A 24,522-nucleotide genomic window follows, 5' to 3' on the forward strand; every position below is an offset into this window, starting at 1 on the left:
AATATCGAGTCCAATCTTTAGTTTAAACTGATAATCGTTCGTTTTACTGGCGTTTTCCCCTATTAAATCCAGTCACTTCTGCCACTCAGTCCGGCTGAGGGAACGTTTTCCTGCGGGAAACTGACGTTAATTCAAACCCTCTATTGTGCATTGCACTTTCTAGCATTCATAGTAATGTGAGCGCACTGTCTTTGTATATCTAAAGTGCAGTCAGAGACAGATGTGATTCCTCATGGCAGCTATTACAGTGAAATCTCTCGGGTAGTAGTGACATTAATTTTCCTATAAGACGTTGCTTACAGCACCTTTAACTCCTCCATCTTGCCTGCACTGATCACAGGACCAGAGAGAAGACTGATCACATGTGCATCAGTGTCGTAATAGCCACATTTGCATAAAGTTAAAGTGGTGAAGTGTTGAGTCAACCAAGCAATCCGATTGGTTCAAAGCACGTTTAATGGGTAATCGCTTTAGTGCCTGGTTACAAATCAGATATCACTTTATTATACAAGTCGTTTGAATTGCGTTAATATATTTTAACTTATATGTTTCATATACTAGTATATAACCGAAGCTATACATTGTGAATTTAAACATTTCTCTTTCTTTTTTAGTTAGCATAGCATACAGCTCTCCAAAATGATTAGAGATAACGTTTTTCTCACCGTCTACGATATTTTTCGATAAAAAACTTGGATAATAAATTAAGATACAGGCATAATTCTGTTTAAGAATTAATTATGACATGACATGCTTGTAATGAAAACAAATTGTATTATGCCTTATTGCTTAATAACAATTAACAATGTCGCAAAACATGCCTATTTCTTTCACTTTAACTATTTAAATAATCAGGATAAAAATAAAAGATTATTACATGAATTTAAATTTGATTGATTACATTAAGAATCGCGAGAACAGCTTTAGATCAGGCATATTACTGGGGTCCTAAGCTGGGACCCATCACTTCAGTGGGACTCGACACTTCACCACACCGTCACATTAGGGGCTTTCGCACCGGGTAGTTCTCGGCACTAGCCACCAGGGTGGTTCCCCGAGAAGTAATGGTTCCCATAGGACCATTTTCCTGGTTGCATTCGCACCACCAGTATGAGCTCTGAAGTGACGTAAGACATGAGCTTGTTGCTGTGACTTTTATTTTGACGGCATTGAGAACATAGATATCATATAATAAAGGCTAGATGTCTCGTGCGCGCTGCTGGCCAATGGAGGTCGACGTCCGCACGTGGCGGCCATCTTGCCACAGGCAGCTCGCTCACTCATAACATTGTGTTTTAATGCTGCATGTACTTTTTAAATAACCATAACTACCGATTTTCAAACGGTTTGGTTTGTTATAAACGTCAGAGATGTAGTTATGACACTGCATACATATGAATAATTATAACCATGGACATCAAGCATTCGGAATTATAGCCACGTTAATAACGTTTGTAAGAAACCAAACCGTTTTTTTAAATATGTCAAGATTTCAGCGAGATAAGAGTATTTGTGTTCGTGCTGATCACTCACCTTACATCAGGTACCACAGAGCCCGCCAGAAAGCCTGCCTGTGACAAGATGGCCACCGGTGATGCCGTTCGAGACTCCGCCGTAAGACATCTAGCCTTATATGGATATCTATGGTTGAGAACACCAGAGCCTGAACACACCGCGCTCGCATTCTCCGTGTTCATTAGTTTACGATCTGTGTAACAGTCCTGTCTAATACGTTATTAGATAGAACTGTTATACACAGAAAGTAGACCGTATATGAAAAGGTATTAGCGTATGCCGTGTGTTGATGTCCAGTGTTGCTGAGCAGAAATACATAATCATGTTTGTTGGATTTTCTCCTCAGTGTAAAGGTTAAGAGGCCCATCTATCACTGTTTCAATGTTCGTAGAGTTTGACTTTGTGGAGTAAATATATAGGCGTACACCACACAATCGGCGTACACTAACGTCACGGATAGTTCCTATAGACCTTATGTAGCTCCGCCCCTTTTCAGCGCTGCGCTCGTTGTCTTTTGTCTTCCGGTTTGTATTTCCACAGTGATCTTAAGAATTTAAAACTACCCATTTTAAAATCTTCCCGGCCTACTCACATAATGTGAAGACATCTGCTTTACACATTACAATGCTCGTGATAACTTTCGTTAACTCTACAATAAGTAAATCCACTTCACCAACTAATTAAAGACAATATTCTAAGTTTCTCTGGCACATAAGGTCTATAGCGCTGGTTCAGACCGACTCTGAAGTAGGAGCTAAATTAGTTCCTCCAAAAGGAGTTCCTAGAACTAAAATCATTCCTAGTTCCTGCGGTGCGAACACGGCAAAATCCGGGTACTTCCGCCAATAGTTTCTAGGAACTATGAAAAGGTTCCTCCGGTGCGAAAGCCCCTATTTGTTCCCAGACAAGCAACATAGTGTCGGCCCACATCCGGTAAACGTTGAATCCACATGAGCCAGATGTGGCCCGGATCTGACCCGGATGTGGCCCGGATCTGACCCGACACTAAGTTGCTGTCTGGGTTTTATCTGTTATATGTAGTGAGGAAAGAAACAGATGGCTTATTTTTGTGCTGTGTTAATCTGGTGGTTGTGTATTTAAAAGGATGAGGTTTTTAACTCACATTGTCCTGTCATAACCTGCCTGTTGTCCGGCGCTGTGAATGCTGCGGTCTGTGGGCGCATGTGACATGCATAAACTAACCAGAACTACCCATCTGTCTGTGCAGAGACTCGTGACCTCTAACTGAACAACCTTTCTGCATCAGCAATAACCCGCTCTCTAAACATCTCGAGACCGGAGTCTTGTGCTGGGGTTTATGATTAATGGATAAGGATTATTTGGTAACACTTTACAACATGGTTCCAATTTTTTTGCATTAGAAAACATGATTACGTTTAAAGCATTTATTAATCATAGCTAACGTTAATTTCAACATTTTCTAATATATTACTAAAATTAGTTGGTTATTATTTAATGAACATGCTGTTTACATGTGCATGTTTTTCATACAAATACTTGGTATAGTTTGGTCTCTAACTAAAACAAATATGATCGTTGTATTCTGCTAGTTGAAACCTTTTCAATGAGATATGACAAGTCTATCTTTAATGCATGATTGTACATATCATATTTTCATGTAAAGCAGTTTTTGTTTCAAGGTTAAAGTTCCCTGTGGTGGAAATCAAGCTTTTAATGTTGTTTGTGTGTTAGTGTTAGCATAACTAGTCCTAGGTATTTTGCTCAACTTCAATAAAACCACTGCAGGACTATTTTCTGGACACTCAAGGTCAATAATTATCCCAAAAAAACAAAAACAAAATAGTAAACGTTTCCCCTTTCGATAGCTATAAAAATGGGCGTGGCCAAAAAATGATTCCTAAATGATTCCAGAACTTCACGAAATTAGGTGAGCACATGCGACATATGATTGTAAACAAGCATGCAAACTTTTATGGAGATCAGACCATAGGTGGCGCCATAGCTGTCATAAAGGTTTCAAAAACAACATTTCCATGATGGTAAATGACCTGAAATTGTAGAAAATGGGTATTTTTCATCTCTAATTTAGGTGTATTATCGTACAATTCCACTTAAAGGCCTTAAAGCGCTTGAACCTTGTTTTTTGTAACTATAACAAGAAATACATTTGTTACATGATTTATTAATCTGTTAGATAATGCATTAACTAATGGAACCTTCTTGTAAAGTGTTGCCCTTTTTTTTTCTTTTTTTATGAAATTGCACTCACAGTTTTACATTGTGTAACTATTTCCAGGTTTTTGCTGACCTTGGGAACCCAGATAATATCTTCACTAAAGAGATCCTGGGAACATTTCCAAGCATTCTCCCAAAAAAACAATTATGTGTTTCTACTTCAAATGTGACACAATGAGCCCAGACAGAAAATAAAGCATGACAACATGATCAGCACATTCGGTCTCAATAATATAACTACTTCAAAAACAATTATTCTCCCGCTGTTGCATTTTACAACAACCTATGGAAACTTGTTTCCGCCACAGAATAAAACATTTTAAAAGATAATTGCGACTTTTTATCTCACAATTGCGAGTTTACATCTCGCAATTCTGACTTTATTTCTCAGAATTGCGTGTTATAAAGTCGCAATTGTGAGATAAAAAAAGTCAGAATTGTGAGATATAAAGTCAGAATTGCGTGAAATAAAGTTGCAATTGCGTGAAATAAAGTCAGAATTGCGAGATATAAAGTCAGAATTGCGTGAAATAAAGTCGCAATTGCTTGTTATAAAGTCAGAATTGTGAGATATAAAGTCAGAATTGTGAGATATAAAGTCAGAATTGTGAGACAAAGTCAGAATTGCATGAAATAAAGTCGCAATTGCGTCTTATAAAGTCAGAATTGCGAGATATAAAGTCAGAATTGCGAGATATAAAGTCAGAATTGTGAGATATAAAGTCAGAATTGCGAGACAAAGTCAGAATTGTGTGTTATAAAGTCAGAATTGCGAGACAAAGTCAGAATTGTGTGTTATAAAGTCAGAATTGCGAGATATAAAGTCAGAATTGTGAGAAAAAGTCGCAATTGCTTGTTATAAAGTCAGAATTGTGAGATATAAAGTCAGAATTGCGTGAAAAAAAGTTGCAATTGCTTGTTATAAAGTCAGAATTGTGAGATATAAAGTCAGAATTGCGAGATATAAAGTCAGAATTGTGAGATATAATGTCAGAATTGCGAGATATAAAGTCAGAATTGTGAGATATAAAGTCAGAATTGCATGAAATAATTTTTTTTTTTTTTTTTACCTCAGAATAGTTTATATCTCACAATTCGGACTTTATAACACGCAATTGTGACTTTATAACATGCAATTCTGACTTTATATCTCCCAATTGCGTATTATAAAGTCAGAATTGTGAGATCTAAACATGCAATTCTGAAAAAAATAAAAAATAGAAGAAAAAAAAAATCGCAAAATTGCGCAATTGCGAGTTTATATCTCATAATTCTGACTTTATAACCTGCAATTGCAACTTTATTTCACGTAATTCTGAGATAAAAAGTCAGAATTGTGAGATTAAAAAGTCGCAATTACCTTTTTTATTTTTCACTCTGTGGCGGAAACAAGCTTCAGTAACAGCCATTTAAAGTGAAATAACTAAAAAAAACAAGCATGTTTATCATCTCATTTTTGTTCCAGTGTAAAGTGTGATGGAGTAATGTCTTTTTTCTTGCATGTTCTTCGACCCTGATGAAGATGATGAACCAGCTGCTCCAATGTAAGAACACAATTTATGAACATTCATTTATTTATTAACACTTGTATGACTAATGCATGTATTGATTGCGAACAATATACATCCGTCATCCAGGAAAACGAACTCTACGAACAACCACAAAGAGAAAAACGTACGACAGCGGAACACAAACTGAGCCGACGACGGACCAACGTTGAAAAGCGCTGAAGGTTTTACGCATTACAATTCATTCTGAGTTACAAACCGGCATGCAAATGTTCCCTTTAGTTGATTAAATCCCGTCTCGTTTCCCAGATGACCAACTGCATGTCCTGACCATCCGGAGGAGAGGAGAAGCTCCTGGCGATCTTCAGCGACGCACAACCTTCCTCACGCGGTGAAGAAAACAACAATAATGACAGCATTACACTGGCACAAACGAACAATAAAGACTGTCTTAAGTTTGCCTTATCCAGGCTCATGATGTGTGTGTGAATGTGGATGCTGACTGAATCATGAAGGTGATGATTTTACTACATGTGCTGTTAACGTTGCATTTCTTTCTTTTATCATGCCCTCCTGCTGCACTAATTCTTTTTCATATCTACATGTTGTCTCGAATGCATGCAATAACATAATCTAATAAGATTCAGATATCGTTTTTCTATTGTTACTTTAAATGGCGTTGCATCCAAATGAATAACCTATGTGTGTGTGTGTGTGTGTGTGTGAGAGAGAGAGAGAGAGAGAGAGAGAGAGCATATCAGCGTGTGTGTGTGTTTTTAAAGAAATTTAAATGGATAAAAAAGTAAGGAATCATCGAGATCTTTGTACAGTTTATCATCCAATACTAAAAGGAGGTGTTTTGTCTTAAACTAGAATGCAAGAATCTTTGTGAGTGGCAGAACAGTATTTAATCTATAAAAAAAGCTGATATTGTATTAAATGAAATGGATACATGTAAAACATTTATTTTCTAGAGTTATTTAGACGTCTTGTACATGTGGTGCCGTAAGTGTTCAAATATTACGATAGCATCTGTAAAAAAGAAAAATAATATATCTTTTTTTTTTTTTATGTCGTTTCTTTTTAGAAGAAGAGATGATTCTTGTACAGCATGGCTATAATCCTATGCAATATGTATTCATATAGACCTACTGACAATTGTAAGGTGGGGTGGGTTTGTTTAATTTCTGAGAATAAAAAAGCTTTAACGGGACGGTGAGATAAGGGTGCTTCGCATTGTGAACTGCACTGCTGTAGTTGCATGACAACTGATCAATACAGTGTGTGTGTGTGTCACCATAATGGACCAACATACGAGCGAGGAAGTGGGTGGAGCTAAAGCCATTACAAACTATGTGAAACCAATTGTTTCCTTTTTCAGAATAAAGGTTCCAAAAATACTCCTGTGTTAATGAGCATTCTGTGAAGCTTTTCTCACTTAGCAACAGTAACCAGTGGGGGCGGAGCTTATCAAAGGCGGAACTGGATTTTGAGCAGTATTCGGGTACTATTATTTATATACTATTACAGTTTTGAATTGGCTTTAATTTATATATATATATATATATATAATGTTTGTATATGTGTGTGTGTGTGTGTGTGTACACGTGTGTGTGTTTTTTCATTTTATTTGTAATTTTGCCATTTTTATTAGTTTTGATTTTGAGCTGATTATTTTACTATTATTTATATACTATTATAGTATTTAATATAGGTTTGAATAAAAAAATATTTGTATGTGCTTTTGCCATTTTTACTGGTTTTGATTTTGAGCAGTTATTTTAGTATTATTTATAAACTATTATAGTATTTATTACTGTTTTGAATTAGCTTTATTTTATCATTTTTATTTTATTTTAATTTTAGTTACAGTTTTAGTAATTTTATGTGCTTTTGTCATTTTTACTGGTTTTGATTGTGAGCAGTTATTTTAGTATTATGTATAAACTATTATAGTATTAATGTTTTGAATAAGCTTTATTAAATTTTTTCTTCATTTTAATTTTAATTAGTTTTAGTAAATTTATGTGCTTTTGTCATTTTTATTTGTTTTGATTTTGAGCAGTTATTTTAGTATTATTAATATACTATTATAGTATTTAATAGTTTTATTTATAGTTATCTTTAATTATATACACACACACGTATATATTTTTATTTTTAGTAGTTTTACTATATGCTTTTGCCATTTCTTTCTTGATTTTGAGCAGTTTTTTTATTTTTTATTAATGGTTTAAATGAGCTTACATTTTTATATATTTTGCTTTCATTTTAATGAGTAATTTTGTTGTGCTTTTATAATATTTATCAGTTTTTTTTATATTTCAATTTTTTTTTTTTTATCTCAGCTTTAGTCTTAGTAATTTTAGTACAACTTTTTTTATTTCAGTTAGTTGCCAAGGTATTATTTCTATTTTTTTAATTACAAGTATTTTTAAATCTGATAGTTATATTTAATTTAATTTAACGAATTGATTTGAAATAGTTTCAGTTAACAGGCTCTGCTCTACCTCATTCTTGCACTAGCTCCTTTAGCTTGTTCTCGACCTCCTCCACGAAAGCAGGAAAACCAGCATCCAGCAGACAGAGGCGCAGTAACGCCTCCAGGCCTCCAGAGGGCAGCGTGCTCTGATGATACGCCATCGGCAGGGACAGCTCACACTCGCCCAGGAAGAACTGAAGAGGGAGAGATTATAATGCATGAAAAAGTCAGTGTGCACTTCACGGATGACATCTCAGAGGTCACATTAGAATATCACTGACTACAGCATCTAATTAAGCGAGGCAACGCCAGATACAGGCCCTCAGTGTAATCATGGTACCTGAGAGAGGTGTTTGATTGACAGCGCTCCCATGGCAACGGCAGGGGCCTCCCGTGGAGCATCTTCAGGGGCCTGAAGTGGAAACAGAAATAGATTCATTCATTATAGTCTCAGGACTCACGCGGAGGGCCTCACCAGCCGATCAATACTCTCATTACTAATTGAATATCCTCATCCCTGAGAATCCTTCTCATCCCTGCCGCGGGGAGACAACGTGACTAACCATATTTTACACAGAGAATTCCCTTTGTCCCTTTAGAGCCTCAAGTCTGTGTGTTTACATCAGATTCACAAATAAGCAGTTCTGCTGAGGGTGGGATTATTTCACTCCTGTCTCCCATTTAAATATCCTCATGTGGCAACAGCACCACCTAGTGATGACAATTCCAAAATAACATTCATTATTTGTTTTAATTAACTTAAATCAAAGCTGACAAAAATTGATTTCTTAGGTAAATGTCTAATTGTCTGGTCTAATTATGCACACTTAATTGCTGCATTATATATTAAAGATAAACAATCTCATCATTCTGTCCTACATTATTTCCTGTCCTACATAAATATTCTGTTATACATCACATGCATTAATTGTGTTGTCATTTTACCCGTTTATCGCTTGATTATTGATTATTGATTAATTATTGATTAATTATTATTGATGATATTATGTACAGTAAGTCCAGATAGATAGTAGCTCTAGTACCACCATTGTTTCCCCATAGTTTTCCCTTTAATATTAACAAACATTTAATGGACGGATGGATGAACAGAAGGGTGGATGGATGTGTGAATGGATGAATAGAAGGATGGATGGGTTTTAGGTGGATGGATGTGTGGATGGACGTATGGACGGATGTGTGGATGGACGTATGGACGGATGTGTGGATGGATGAATAGAAGGATGGATGGGTTTTAGGTGGATGGATGTGTGGATGGACGTATGGACGGATGTGTGGATGGACGTATGGATGGATGGATGGATGGATGTGTGGATGGATAGAAGGACGGATGGATAAAAGGATGGATGGATGGATGGATGGATGGATGTGTGGATGGATAGAAGGACGGATGGATAAAAGGATGGATGGATGGATGTGTGGATGGATAGAAGGACGGATGGATAAAAGGATGGATGGATGGATGGATGGATGTGTGTGTGGATGGATAGAAGGACGGATGGATAAAAGGATGGATGGATGGATGGATGGATGTGTGTGTGGATGGATGAACAGAAGGATGGATGGGTTTTGGGTGGATGGATGTGTGGATGAATAGAAGGAAGGATGGATGGATGGATGGATGGATGGATGAGTATTTCTGACCTGCTGCTGTTGTGTAGATGTCCCAGGCTCCTCAGGATTGGCTGTTGCAGATGCAGGATTGATCAGATGCTCCCGGACGGGAACATAATCCTGCAGTTTCTCCACAGCTTTTCCACAGAAATCTGCAGCTTCTGCTGGACTGGTGCCCTCAAACTGCAGTCTGAGCAAACGGCTCTCTCCCTTACACACATATACACACACACACACACACACACACACACACACACACACACACACACACACACACACACACACAGAAACATCTCTCAGACCTCGGTTGCATAAACGGTTAAGACTAGTCTTACTACTTAGTCATCACGTTTTTTTCTTTAAGACTGTTCAAAATTGTTTAAAGTCAGTTATATAAAAACGTAGATTGGTCTAATTTGATACTAGAAAGTAAGACTGATTGCCCCTTGACTCAACGCTAGTTGGTCACACTAGTGATTAAGACACAGGGGCCCTATCTTGCACCCAGCGCTATTGACTTTGTACACTGACGCATGTTTCATTCCTATTTTGCACCCGACACACAGCGGACTTTTCCCTCCACAGACGCACGTCGGTAAATTAGGGAATGAACTTGCGCTCCCGGGGGCGGTTCAGGGAAAAGAGGAGGCGTGTCCCGGCGCAAACGTTCCCTGGTGCTATTTTGCAGTTTCAGAAAACAATTCCTCCACAGACCAGGAGAAACCTCGTCTAAAGTCAGTGGCGTTCAGATGCTATTTTAAGGGCGCATGCTTGGCCATAATGTAGCGTTTGCACAACACACACACACTTTGCTTCTCTCATCTACACAGACGCAGCAGTTCACATGTTTGCAAATCATACATTATTACAAGGAAAAATATTCCACACGAGGAAAATCATTGTTGTGTCCATGAAGAAGTGAAAAAATAGGCATAAATCTAGCTTACACATTTACCCAAATTATTATACGCCTGTTTAACCGAAGCTAATCTGGGTGTGTTTCTCCATCCCCAATGTCACTTCTCTGTGTTTTACGGCCCTGACGAGAACGTCGGTCTCCTCGGCTGTGAACCGCTCCTGGCGTGCGTCTGGCAAATCCGCCGTTATGATAGCAATCCGCCATGGAACAAGCACGCCTGCTCTTAAAGGGAATGTGAGATGTCGCTCTGATTGGTTTATTTCACGTTACGCCCAAACCACACCTATGAGTAATGAAGCGTCTTCAGACCAACACATTTTAGATTTGCGTCGGGTGCAAGAGTCATTTATCCCGCCGGTATAATAGCAACAGCGCTCGAGACCCGCCCACAAAGTTACTTGCGTTTTGCGTTTGATACTTGCGTTTCAGATCGTTAAAATAGGGCCCACAGTCTAAAGCCCTATTCGGACGGGACTAGTGTAACACGGAGAGGAGGGGTAAAGTAATAATCACCAGAGCTTCTCCGTGATTTTAGTCCCGTCCGAAAGTGTATCTCAGTGATCATCACGGACAATGTCAGTAAAGATTAAGGTCCGGAAAAATTACCTCAGGTGATGCTAATCCCGTGGGAATAGACCCGCTGTAAATATGTACGTAAATATTTCGTCATTTCCTGTTTAAAAGTAGTTTTTTCACGTATGGAGTCGCTCGAAAAAGCATCAGTTGCGTTCTAGACGCTGAGACAATTCCCAGAAGTGGTAGAGTTCCAGACATGGCGTCTATCTGAGAAGGAACTCAATAAATAAGACATGTGGCGCATGTAATAATCATTCATTTTGAGTTGATTCTCACTTCTCTCACTTCACGTGGCGAATACACGTCTTCCCAGTGGTGCAATGAGATAAGTGACAGGCATCTGATCCAGAGACGGTGGGTTCGAGTCCCGCGTGGGACGACTTTAGAGAAATCGTGTGGAATATTGTGTCATTTCGATTCCTTTATTATTCAAGCGTTGTACTAATCTTTCTTTCTCTTGGATTTCAGATGGCACTTAGAGGCTTTTGCATCTGAACTCTTCATTTACAGCTGTATTTATATATGTGAAACCAAACCAGGAAAGAAGAGACGTTAGGATTGAGGAGAAAACTTAAGAGATTCTTCGTGCATTCCAGTGAATTATTAATGGGATATATCGTAAGCTAAATCGGGAGAACAGACTACACATGTGCAGAATATGTTGTCATTACATTTTTTCATACTTTTACAGCGAAATGCAAATGAAAAAATTAAATTATCACGAGGAAACGAATGCACCAACTCGCCATAGATATTCTCGTTATAACATGTCACGTTAAAATACCAAGGGTTACGTTATTCTCATGATGTCTGAAAATAAATCGTGAAGGAAAACTGACAGCTCATCCAGTCAAACTGACGGATCAGCTTTATTTGTAAGGCAACTTTATGATTTTAAATTATTATTTCAGTCTTTTTGAATGGAAGTTACCAAACCGGAAGTGCGACCCATAATTAAAAACGCAGTAAGATCGTCAGCAGAGATGGAAATTAAGTTTTTTTGTTTTTTTTATTTCATTTATTTATTTTATCTCAAGTCTCAATGAAATACTGACATTTTCTCTTTCTCTCTTATATATATTTCTCTTTTTTACCTGGATGTGGCATTTGAATGATTCGTGGTCTGGCTTCCAGTTTTAGGTTTTTAGCCTGGATATCGATATACGATATATATCCCGATATTTTTTCCTCAAAGTGAGAGCAAATGTTCAGTCAAAGTCAAAGCCAAATATGACATGTCACAAGTAGTTTTATTGAAACCGGCTATTTCCGCACACACAAGTACTGTCCCCCTTTACTTAACATAAATTGTAAGAATATGACTAATAGTAAAGACTAGTACTAATAAATAAACATTAGGCCTATGCTAAAGCTATTAAATAGCAGTCCCAAACTAGTTTTTGTTAATACAATGTTGGTATGAGCCACTAGAGTCATTTAAAAATATAAAAAATAACACAAAGAAAAATAAAGTGGCATTTTGGGGTTAATATGGAAACGACAGTTACCATGGTGAATACACAATATTAACAATAACTGTTAATGAACCATGGAAACTGCTCCTGGTGAATAGAATGAAAATCATCCCTGCATTACTTTTATTTTGTGTAATTTACAACGTAACGGCGTTGCATGCTCGTAGTTTATTTTGCACTTTATATACAGTGAGGCGATACACAGCGCGCACCGCCACATTTGCGCGTGCAATTGAAGAGTGTTCGCTACGAGAACAGGATAATGGCTGACGAGACAGGACAAGAAAGTCCGTTTTTCTGAGGTGAAAGACTTTATTTCAGTGTACACTTATGTCCTCTAAAAGTGTCCGCCGTCTGTGTGTAACAGTATATTTTTATTTACCCGCCACGGTGGCCGGTAGGTGAAGCGAGTTTACCCGCCACAACACAAAATCACCCGCATTTGGCTGGTGGCGGGTGCTAATTTCCATCCCTGATCGTCAGGAATAAGGTGGATAAGATGCAGTGCTGTTTGTAACAATAATGCAACTTATTGGGACTTGTTTGTTTTCAAGGTAAGCATCAGTATTCATGAACTATGAGTTTTTTTTTTGTTAGAGAAGAGATCATTAGCTTAATTAACGAGGCACAGAGTCTGTCTTTGAGCTGTAAGATGAAGGTCACTCAGAAGCAGCTATTTTTTTTTTTATTTAAATTTGCATATTAAAATTGTTTATTGCTTTCAAGGACAAAGAGGCGGAGCCTGCCTTCAGGACAACACGCGCAAATCAAGTGAAAAGAAGAAAATGTGAAATGTGAGAAGAAGAAAAAAAAAATATCACAGTGAATATTCTCACCTTTAAAGTGATGTTGAACAGCAGACTGTCTGATTTATGCTGGATCTTCAGGAAGCTCTGTGCATTGAGCAAAGAAAAACCCTCCTACGAAACAGAAAACAGGACCACACATCATCATTATCCAGCAGAGACTCGTTTAATAGGATTATATCGGGCTGAAAACACATCGTTAAAGCGGAGCATCCTCCTCCAGTGTTTCTAATGCAGTCTGTCAATCCCACTGCAAACACACTGATCAGTTAAAGGGTTAGTTCACCCAAAAATGAACATTCTGTCAGTGATTGCTCTCCCTCATGTTGTTCCAACTCTATAAGACTTTCGTTCATCTTCGGAACACAAAGCAAGATATTTCTGATTAAATCTGAGAGCTGTCTCACTCCTCCATAGGCTTCTCTGTTAGTGAAACTTGCCGGCCCAGAAAGTTAGTAAAGATAATGTTTAAAATAGTCCAAGTGACTACAGTGGCTCAACCATAAGTTTATCAAGCGACGAGAATAATTTTAGTGCGCAAAAAACAAAACAAAAATAACGACTTTATTCAACTCTTCATTTTCTTAATTGTTCAATCTTACACCTTGCTTCACTAACAGAGAAGCCTATGGAGGAGTGATCCAGCTCTCAGATTTAATCAGAAATATCTTCATTTGTGTTCCGAAGATGAACGAAAGTCTTACGGGGTTGGAACAACATGAGGGAGAGTAATCACTGACAGAATGTTCATTTTTGTGTGAACTAACCCTTTAACATACTGTAGTTAACAACTAAAATGTTATGTTCTGGAGAAAATATGAATGTTTTTTAACAATGCAAAAGTTGCAACAACAATGCAAGGATGATGTGTGGGTGGATGCCTCTATAATTAAAAAATACTTTCTCCATTGAGACACTGAGTGCAAGGTATTTGTGCTGTTACACAAGCATGTCAGAAGAGGGCTCTACTAACAACCTCAATGCCACGACTGCCATGTTCACCAGGACACAGGCGACGTGTAACCAGGACCCACATTCATTATACAGTACAGGTCAAAAGTTTGGAAACATTACTATTTTTAATGTTTTTGAAAGAAGTTTCTTCTGCTCATCAAGCCTGCATTTATTTGATCAAAAATACAGAAAATAAAATGTAATATTGTGATTATATTATTACAATTTAAAATAATTGGTTTTCAATTTATTATACTTTCAATTATCATTTATTTCTGTGATGCAAAGCTGAATTTTCAGCATCATTAGTCTATCACATGATCCTTCAGAAATCATTCTAATATGATGATTCATTATCAAAGTTGGAAACAGTTCTGCTGCTTAATATTTTTTTCATAACCTGTGATACTTTTTTAGGATACTTGGATGAATAAAAAGTAAAAAAAAAAAAAAAGTAAAAAAAAAAAAAGCACATATTGAAATAAATCAATACTTTTATTCTGCAAGGATGTGTTAAATTGATAAAAAGTGATAGTAAAGAAGATTTATATTATTAGAAAATATTTTTCTATTTTGAATAAATGCAGTTCTTTTTAACCTTTTATCCATCAAATATATTAGGCAGCAGAACTGCTTCCAACACAATGATTTCTAAAGGATCATGTGATAGACTGGATGTCACATGTGACACTGAAGACTGGAGTAATGATGCTGACAATTCAGCTTTGCATCACAGAAATAAATTATTTTTTAAAGTATATTCAAATGGAAAACTATTATTTTAAGCTGTAATAATATTTCACAATATTACTGTTTTTTTTCTGTATTTTTGATCAAATAAACACAGCCTTGATGAGCATTAGAGACTTCTTTCAAAAATATAAAAAAACTTAATGTTTCCAAACTTTTGACCTGTACTGTAGTTCTACAACTACTACTGCTTCTACTAACAGCTCTACTAAAGTGGGTGTCGGTGAGGTTTTACAGGGACACTTTCACCTGATTTCTTGTAAAACTATGGCCTGGTTTCACAGACAGGGCTTAGATTAAGCCAGGATTAGGCCTTCGTTAAATTAGTAGCTTTTATAAACGTGCCTTAGAAAGAAAAAAAAGGTGTGCATCTTGAGGCAAAACACTGGCACTGACATACTTTTAGTATTTAAGTAGCTTTCAGTTAAGACAGCTCAAACATGCATTTTAAGCTTAAGCCTTCAGTTTGTGAAACCGGGCATAAAACTAAAATTATTTCCTTTGATTTATCATCGTGATACATGATGTAGAAAGTGCAGTGACTAAATAAATGGCACGCTTCTAAAAACCTGCAATAATTATTAAGTAGAATTTAAATGTAAAAAAAAATTTGGGGGATTTTTCCTCTATGCAAAGATGCTTAAAGATAAAATAAGATTAAATTATTATCTTTGCATGTTCTTTGCACTTTTTTTATTGTGCAGATTATGTCTAAAACAAAAAAACTACTGATTTTAAGAAACACATTTGATGGAAATGGAAAAAGTAGGGCTTTATTGCATTTGGAAACTACTTCGCAAACTTGCTGGCTGCATATCAAAGAAAAAAAAGTGGTGTTCAGATTATAGACACATATCCGTGACTGAACGCCGGTTCCTAATCTCAGAATCACCTAAAGCTTCGCTCTGGATGAGCGCGCTGCCTCGTTTGGCTCTGTTGTTCTGCATAAAAGCCTGAAATGTGACTCTTTCTCCAAATGCACCATGAGGAGCCAGAGACTATTGTGTCCACGAGTCCAAGATTGAGGCTTATTGTTGGGAGATATCCGAAGCACTCAGCCTGGCAATCCCTAAGGGACAGCGACAGGCCTGGCGGGAAGGGGATTATGCTGTTCTTTCTGCGGGTGAAAAGAAATACGGTCAAGCTCTTATGATGGGCTCAGTGGAACCTGCGCTATCCTGACCTGCACTTACAGCCTGATGGGAAGAAGAGTGTCGACGGCTTAGAGAGAGCCATTTCATAAACAGCCAACAAGCCCCTAAAAATACATTTTAATTGGTCACTGGACAGATACTGTGTGTTTTTACCTAATCTTACCAAGAGTTCTTGGCCTTGAGATACTAGCAGATGACCGGAGCCCAGAATATTCAGCTCCAGTTGGCCAGCGCTTTCACTGGACTCGAAAATCTGAAAGAAACAACAATTATAAAAGTGTTTTTATGACCAGAATATAACAAGAGATTTAAGGGTGGACTCAATTTGAGAAGGTAAGCAACAACCCAGAACACCTAGCATCCACTTAACAATGTCATAGAAATCACCCACAGGCCAAAGCACATAGAAACCATCCAAAACACCCAGCATCCACTTAACAACACCCTAGAAACCATCCAAAACACCCAGCACCCACTTAACAACGCCCTAGAAACCATCCAAAACACCCAGCACCCACTTAACAACACCCTATAAACCATCCAAAACACCCAGCACCCACTTAACAACGCCCTAGAAACCATCCAAAACACCCAGCATCCACTTAACAACGCCCTAGAAACCATCCAAAACACCCAGCATCCACTTAACAATGCCTTAGAAACCATCCAAAACCCCAGCATCCACTTAACAACGCCCTAGCAACCACCCAGCATCAATTAACAACGCCCTAGCAATAGAGCAACACACCAAACATCACTGACAAGAATGTAATACAGGCCTAGAAGTGGACAACTACACAAGCAAGCACCTTCAATGTCTTTAAACAAATCTATTTTAGAATAACTGTTTATAGTAGCACTAGTAGCGCTGTTTCTCTTACTGGCTTAAATTTGTTCAAATCTCTTTTCAACAACAACTAATGGTCCAAAACAATTTTTGCATTTTTCCCCACTCTGACGTTTTTAATGACTAATAGAATAAACATATTTCACTTATAAAACGAAATTGTCCTGGTTTCCCTTCCGTTGAAAACACAGGGCGTTGAAAGTTTAAAAAAAGGGCGGGACTTTTCTCCACGTCTCACCTTCCACACGCACTTCCTTCCTGAGGACTTTTCCTTTTCTTTGGGCAGAAATCGACCGTAGCGTCGCAGTTTCCAAACAGTTTTGGAAATTGTCGCGTCTTGCGAATGCTCTTGTGAAGGATCACTTTCCATGTTCGCGTTTACTTTTCTCCCTCGAAACTGAAGCGAGTAAAACTGATAAGCGGAGGAAGGGGCGATTGACGGTTATATTTAATAATAGCGTACTAGCAGCATACTAACGCGCGCAATGCGCATGCGTCAGGATCCCTACTAGATATTTTCAACATCGCGTTTAATTTATATTTATATTTAATTTAATAATGTTAGTTCTTAAGTTGCTAATTCGTTAAAATTTGACATTTAAAATTTGAAAACAGGTAGCCTATAAAAAAAAGCGGTGGTTTAATTTGTATAAATCTAGGCCTATGGTCTCTGTCTGATTATTATTATTATTATAGACCTATTTTTGAGTGTGACAATGTCAGTTACATTGATAAAGCCACTCTAAATCTTGAGTTTTGTGTGTAAAAAAAGCTGTTGAATGCGAATACTGTGTATATCATGGGCAGTGTTGGGTGTAATTAATTACTTTTTCCTTGAAAAAGTAAAGTATGGGATTACTCTTAGTTTTTCTGTAATTTAATTACAGTTACTTCTGATGTAATTGCATTAAATACTGTATAGACACAGACATTCTAAAACAATAGTGACATCAAAATGTTATGTAGGCTATCTTAAAATGTGTAACCTCCCATTGCACACTTTGGTCAGTTCAAGAATAGTAATTTATGCAATTGTAAGTTATTTATTTCATAGAATTAAAAGAGCAGTTTCATGTCTATCCTTATTGTTCAAATGGTTGAGGTTGATATGAGATTTAGAAAGTAATAAGTAATCCAATCATTTTTAGAAAGAGTAATAATTACACTGTTGAAGATTAACTTTTTTAGAGTAACTTACTAAACACTGGTGGTCTCCGTCACACACACACACTCACCGACACACACACACATACACAAGTACACACACATACACAAACTGCATATTTTATCCCCTTACACTAACCCTAAATACACACTTACACACACACATGTACATGTTTAGCCTACTTATCCTTTACTTCTCCTGTACAAACTGTACTTACACTAACCCAACCCCTAAAACTATCCCCCCCCCCCCCCCCCACACACACACACACACACACACATTAACCCGACCCCTAAACCTACCCATCAGACAAAACTTTCTGCATTTTTACAAAACAAAACTTTAATTACTTTATTTTTATACCAGATTTACAAATGAGGACATCCCTAAAGGGAGTTTTTTGGAGATTTTGTCAGGTTTTGGTCACTTCAACAAATTTGTCCGCAAAATATAGATCACACACACACACACACACACACACACTCTCTCTCTCTCTCTCTCTCTCTCTCTCTCTCTCTCTCTCTCTCTCTCTCTCTCTCACACACACACACACACACACACACTCACATACACACGCTCTCTCTCTCTCACACACACACACACTCACATACACACGCTCTCTCTCTCTCACACACACACACACACACTCTCTCTCTCTCACACACAGACACACACACTCTCTCTCTCTCTCACACACACACACACACTCTCACTCACTCACTGACACACGCACACACACACACACTCACTTACACGCACACACTCAAACACACACATACGCTCTCACACACACACACTCACTCAAATAAAAATAATAATCAGACAATGTCATTTGCATTGATAAAGCCGCCCTAAATGTAAAGTTCCCGTGAGACGCGAGGATCGGCTGTATCGTGAGTGAGTTCTCCAGTGTCGGGCACCTGACACTGAGTGGGTGGGCTGAGCTCTCGCTTCTATGGCAACCCGACAGATCAGCATCACCATATGCACCATATTCACCATATTCAAGCGAGCAGAGGACTCGGGACGGCGGAGATAGTGTCCGGCTGATCATGTGGGTTACGGGATCTCGGGTGTTTGCTTGTGCATGTGATTGACAGCTGACGGGGATCCTGAGGGTCCGTGACCTCCGCGTGCGCTCCTCACACGTCATTCAGTCCTCAGACTTTACGTGCGCACAGCGACACACTCAGTGCCTTGAAGCCGGAGACCTGGATCTGGCGAATTTGGGAAGCCTAATGGCAGGTGACAGGTGACCCTTCAGACTATTCGGGATCTGTTGCAAAGGGGTTTATGTAGCAAACCGGATTAATTTGTCATTTAATTGTTCGCGCACTCGCTTCAATGTCATAATGGACAGGTTGCATTCGTCCATGCGTAAAAGGCTGTATAGTTTGCCACCGCACATCGGGCAGAAAGCGTCTATAATGGGTGATGCTGAAGACTCTGATAAAGACACCCGGAGGAAGAGCATCCGAATGAAACCCATGCCGTCCGGGGAGAGTAAAAGCGGGGAGTCCGTGATCATGGAGACGGACATCGGGAGACCCGTGAAGACCAGCTCCAACGGGGATTGCAGGAGGTTCCGAGGTAGTCTTTCGTCAATCACTAGTAGGCACGTCCAAGACTCGGATTTAGCGGAGGAAAGGCTTCTGATCACGGAGACTGAAGTCAGCCCGAGCGAGGAGAGCCCACCGGGAGCCGCGGAGCCCGGAGCGCAAGGCGGAGACGGAGAAGATTCCTCCGGTGCGAGTCAACAGCATCACGGGCTCCCGGAGCATCAGCAGCCTGGCTTTATAAAGCTGGAGGGCATCGAGGAGATCCTCCCGGACGACGAGAGGTATTATCAAGCGGGCTTCATGCACAGGCAGTTCGGCGCGATGTTGCAGCCCGGGGTCAACAAGTTTTCCTTGAGGATGTTTGGGAGCGAGAAGGCGGTGGAACGGGAGCAGGAACGGGTCAAATCCGCGGGATTCTGGATTATTCACCCTTACAGTGATTTCAGGTAACAGGTTCTGTGACCCTCTAGTCTGAAACACTGCTCACTTTACATGTGGATCAATCATGCATGGGGAAAATAATGGAATTATTAAGTAAAATAGCATATCAAATAGAGTATTTGAAATGCATGGTATCTTAATTATGTTGAAGAAGAAGAAAAATTAAAGGCTTTAAAGAGAGAAGGATGATTGATGCACTTTTGTCATGATTAATCTTTTCAAGTATCTAAATTAGTGCTGTCAAATCGATTAATCACGATTAATCGCATCTGAGATAAAAGTTTGTTTATATAATATATGTGTGTATATATAATATTTATATATGTATATATGTGTGTATATATACATATATTTATAATATAATATGTTTAATACATAATAATAATATAATATACACACACATATTATATAAACAAAACCTTTTATCTCAGATGCGATTAATCGTGATTAATCGATTTGACAGCACTGTCTAAATATAAAGGTGCATCAATGTTATTTTTATATTTATATATTTTTAATGGTTATAGTTTTATTTGCGCTATGCATATTTAACTCAGATATCATAAAGCGTATGCTGCATGCATGCATTCAAAAAAGAAGAAAAACATTTAAGTTTTGTTTATATTTTTTCTTCTTCTTCTTCTTCTTCCAAATGTGTTTTTACAGCCATTTTGCAACATACCAAAGCCCAAGCTCTCCCAGCTGACAGCAGAAGTGCATTAACTGCTTGAATTTTATATGAAATCCAGACTCTCTCTCTTTATTCATTAAGATGTGTCCTTGGGGATGACATTGAGTCTATACAGATTTGATATGTTCCTGCCTGTTAATAACACACACCGGTTTGCCTCAGGCTTCATTTGTCATGACATGAGTGAACACAGAAACAGATTCACGCTGTAGTCATGATGACACCCTTCAGAAGAAGCAAACATTAGTCGTTTCAGGCAGACAGATAATTATTATACCGTGTGTTTAGCATTCACAAGCCGTTGAAATGGGCTAAATGCATGTGCACAAACGCTGTCTGGCTTCGGTGTCTGTGATTGGGTTGAATTTACACACTGTTTTCATTCATGAATGTGAATAAGAGTGCAGGAACAGCTAACCCAACCCCTCCGGAGACACGACTGCTGTTCGCCTTGTTTACCTATTGATCCCGAGAAGATGCTTTTATTCTGCTCGACATTATGAGATTGCAGCGCTGTTCCTGGAGGATATTAAAGGCAGTGTGGGAATACACTGATGTAATATTGAGGTTGATACGTGTTCGTGTGTGTGTGTGTCGGTGCTGAGAGAGGAAGTTATTCTTTTCTTTTGTTGTCATCAGCTCTTTGTTTTATAATTGAATGTTGTGCATGAGACGTTGCATTTTGGTCACTGAGATGATCTCTCATTCCAGAGTTTCTTGATCCCTAAATAATCCAAGAGATTGTTTTAAAGGAATACATCCCCAGAAAATGAAAGTTTTGTCAATATTTACTCTCCATTATGCTTTCTTCTTCTTCTTCTTCTTTTAAGAAGGCAAGGCAAATTCATTTATATAGCACATTTCATACACTAATTCAAAGTGCTTTACACAGAAATGAATTAAAATAGTTACAAAATTAAACGAGCAAGGAAAATTAAAACAGTTATAAAAGGAATTAAAAGAGATATAAAGATGATACATAGATAAACTTCTCATCTGGCAAAACAGAAGAACATCTCCTCAGCTTATTAGGTATTATATAGATAATATTATGATCTATAGGCTATATTATCTGTATAATATTAGATCATATTCCTGTCCTCAGAAGCTATGGCATCTCATTTGTTTGCTTTAGTCACTTATTAGACGAACCATCACTGTTTTGGCATCAATCAATGACCTCAAAGCTCAGGTTTTGAATCTTGAATGAGATTTTCAGAGCTTCGTTGGATCTTCCACAGAAAAACAATATCAGCATGAGAGCATATTTTTCATTTTTGCCTATACTATTCCTTTAAGCACACTGAATTACAGATCTCTGGTGTTCTCCACATTGTTGCTGTGGCACAGATAATAGTGTCGTCGCTTCTCTCCCTCTGAACACAATAGGCTGAGTTTACAGGCCTGAATACACCTCTGTAATTACCACAGCAAGGTCACACATTGTTACGCAAGATAAAGGCCACACTGTATTATTCAGACTGAGACTTGGATATTTCACTGACCCGTATTCATTCGCCCTAAACCTATGCCTAACTTTTAAGTCAGCATCCTCTTATAGAAGAGACTTTGGAAGCAGTTCTGTGTGACGTGATGATGTGTTTAATATTTAAAGTCGGCGTGAAGCGGAAGTTGCGAGGAAGTTGTGTCGTATATCCGAGTGAAACGCTCCTGGAAGAAGAGCAAATGTGGGCGGGGCTTGATTTTGTCCATGTGGAATTGATTGGATGGTTGTGGTTTGCTATTGGCTGATCTCATGTGAGTGACAGGTTGCCCCGCCCACATCATCAGAGAAGAGAAGAGATGCTGCTGCAGTTATTCTGATTCAAGATTACCAGGAACATGAATTTAATATAAAATATTAATGTGCACCGATAAATCATTTAAAATAAACACTGCGTAAGATTTTGATTTCATGCTGACTGTAATATAGTTTATTTATTTTGTTTGTTTATTGATTTCATGCACTCAAAGCTGCTTGACACGAAAAATCATTAAAATTGGCATGAGAAATAAAAATATAACTATAAAAAGTATGGAATTAAATTTGAAAATATGTTCAAAAGTCAAGTCACCTTTATTTATATAGCGCTTTTTATAATACAGATTGTATATATAACAGGAAAATAATGCAATAAAGTTTGTTTCTGCTGTACAGCAGATCTAGAAGAAAATAACGTCACAATCCAGCTTAAGTAAATTCAGTTATGGTTAATTTCTGTTGTAAAAAAAGTTATTAATTTAGTTCATTTATTTATATATATATATATCCGCTCTGGAGAAAACCGTGATGTCGTCGTCCAGCTCAGTTCAGTTCTCATATAATGCTGTCAATGCAGACAGATCAATAATATTGCTGAATATTAAATGTCCTCAACTAAACAAGCCAAAGGCCAAAGGCGACAGTGGCAAGAATATAAAAAGATATTAGAAGAAAAGCTAAAAGAATTACATTTAGTAGTAAATCAAATATATTTTCAAGCAATTTCACACAAGCAAGAATGATCTTTTACTTTTACTGAATGAATATCACCACTTGTTGAACTATTACACAATTATATAGTCACTATTTTTTCACTGAGTTTGTCACAGTGCATTCTGGGATTGCCTTATCTGTGTGTGGTTTGATCAAACCAGTGTAAGAATTTAAATGGGAAGGTTTAAATAAAGTTAGATTGTACGCGAGATATCGCGAGCGTAAGGGAAACGGGGAAGAGAGAGAGAAGGATGTAATCGGGTGGAACGAGGCAGGGTTACAGTTAAAGGACTGTCGATATAAACACTGAGTTCTTCATGAGCACTGACTCCTCTATCCGGTGGACACATCACCGGATAGAGGGATAATAACCCATGCATACTCTAAGGCCCACAAATCCGACTATTACAATAAGCTTGCATTTTAGACAGCTTTCGTGCGGCCACTTTCGTCACCTAAAAATGCTTTCTAGGTAGGCAGCTCATACACTCAAAACATGAATTTTTGCCTCTTGTTAAATTTAATTAATTAAAATAAGCAAAAGTAACACAATTGTTTAATATTTTGTCACAACTTAATTTAATTGTGTTCAATCAACCTAATATATTTAAAACTGAAGTTTACTTACGTAATATGTGTGAAAACTACATGAATCATTTTTGTTGACAACTAACTGGGCAGTGGATCTGTAGTTCCCAGCATGCTTTGCAAGGGACTGCATTAGGAGGGCAAATTTAGGGATTAAAGTGTTATTTTATGTGTTTTTCTGTAAATGGAAAGATGTTAATGTTAGTGTTTAATATTCAGTTATGTTAGGAACTTAGAGGACTTTCTGTAATGTTTTTGAATTTTGTGGTTATAGCATTATGCAGAAACCTCTTTCGCTGACCTGCATAAGTAATATTCAGTATTACTCTGTAAAAGGTGGTTTTAATTGAATTGAACACTAGTAGCTTCTAGCGTTGGAAATAACTGTAGAGTCAAATTAGCTAAAATTATAATGTTGGCGATTTTAGGCAGTGTAAAGATTAAATGTAGTCAACCTGACCAAACTTTATCTAGCAGGAATGACTAAATGAATTTAAGTTCATACAACAAGATTACAACAAATCATTTCAAACAAATTAGAATTTGTTGGAGAAATGTAATTCATTTTCGTGGAAAAGTTTTCCTTAATTTAATCAAGTTTGTTCGACAGCTTTTTTTTTTTAATGTAGGTTTTGGAACAAAGTAAAGTCCCCCTCATTCCTTACACAAAATCCTCTTGTTTAGCGTGTCATCCGCCATATATTTATCTTGTCATGCTCTTAAAGTACTTGCAATGCTCACTTTGAAAAGGCTTTGGAAAAAGACAA

The 24,522-nt window shown here is 37.7% G+C and overlaps 3 protein-coding genes across 3 annotated transcripts in view; 2 read left to right on the plus strand and 1 right to left on the minus strand.

The window, feature by feature from the left end:
* Nucleotides 1-6,699, plus strand: part of nptnb (neuroplastin b) — a 53,051-nt gene extending 46,352 nt beyond the window's left edge. The window contains exons 7-9 of the mRNA XM_084409899.1: nucleotides 5,255-5,276; nucleotides 5,370-5,464; nucleotides 5,550-6,699. Coding sequence (XP_084266025.1) covers nucleotides 5,255-5,276; nucleotides 5,370-5,430 — 83 coding nt within the window. The 3' untranslated portion in view covers nucleotides 5,431-5,464; nucleotides 5,550-6,699. The remainder of the gene's footprint in view (nucleotides 1-5,254; nucleotides 5,277-5,369; nucleotides 5,465-5,549) is intronic.
* A 925-nt stretch (nucleotides 6,700-7,624) lies between these two features.
* On the minus strand, nucleotides 7,625-17,205 carry rec114 (REC114 meiotic recombination protein; the record flags this gene model as incomplete). The annotated part of the gene is made up of 6 exons (XM_084410032.1): nucleotides 7,625-7,916; nucleotides 8,063-8,155; nucleotides 9,385-9,564; nucleotides 13,161-13,244; nucleotides 16,152-16,241; nucleotides 17,074-17,205. The coding sequence occupies 6 exons, from the start codon at nucleotides 17,203-17,205 to the stop codon at nucleotides 7,752-7,754; spliced, it is 744 nt and encodes a 247-aa protein (XP_084266158.1). The 3' UTR covers nucleotides 7,625-7,751.
* Nucleotides 17,206-19,352: 2,147 nt separating this feature from the next.
* The window catches only part of hcn4 (hyperpolarization activated cyclic nucleotide-gated potassium channel 4), a gene marked incomplete at both ends in the record, with an annotated part of 91,421 nt that continues 86,251 nt past the window's right edge, over nucleotides 19,353-24,522 (plus strand). Inside the window, one exon of the mRNA XM_084408483.1 lies at nucleotides 19,353-20,005. Within this exon, the coding sequence (XP_084264609.1) occupies nucleotides 19,353-20,005 (653 nt within the window). The remainder of the gene's footprint in view (nucleotides 20,006-24,522) is intronic.

The sequence above is a fragment of the Rutilus rutilus genome (assembly GCF_951802725.1).
Source record: "Rutilus rutilus genome assembly, chromosome: 5".
NCBI classification, from domain to species: domain Eukaryota; kingdom Metazoa; phylum Chordata; class Actinopteri; order Cypriniformes; family Leuciscidae; genus Rutilus; species Rutilus rutilus.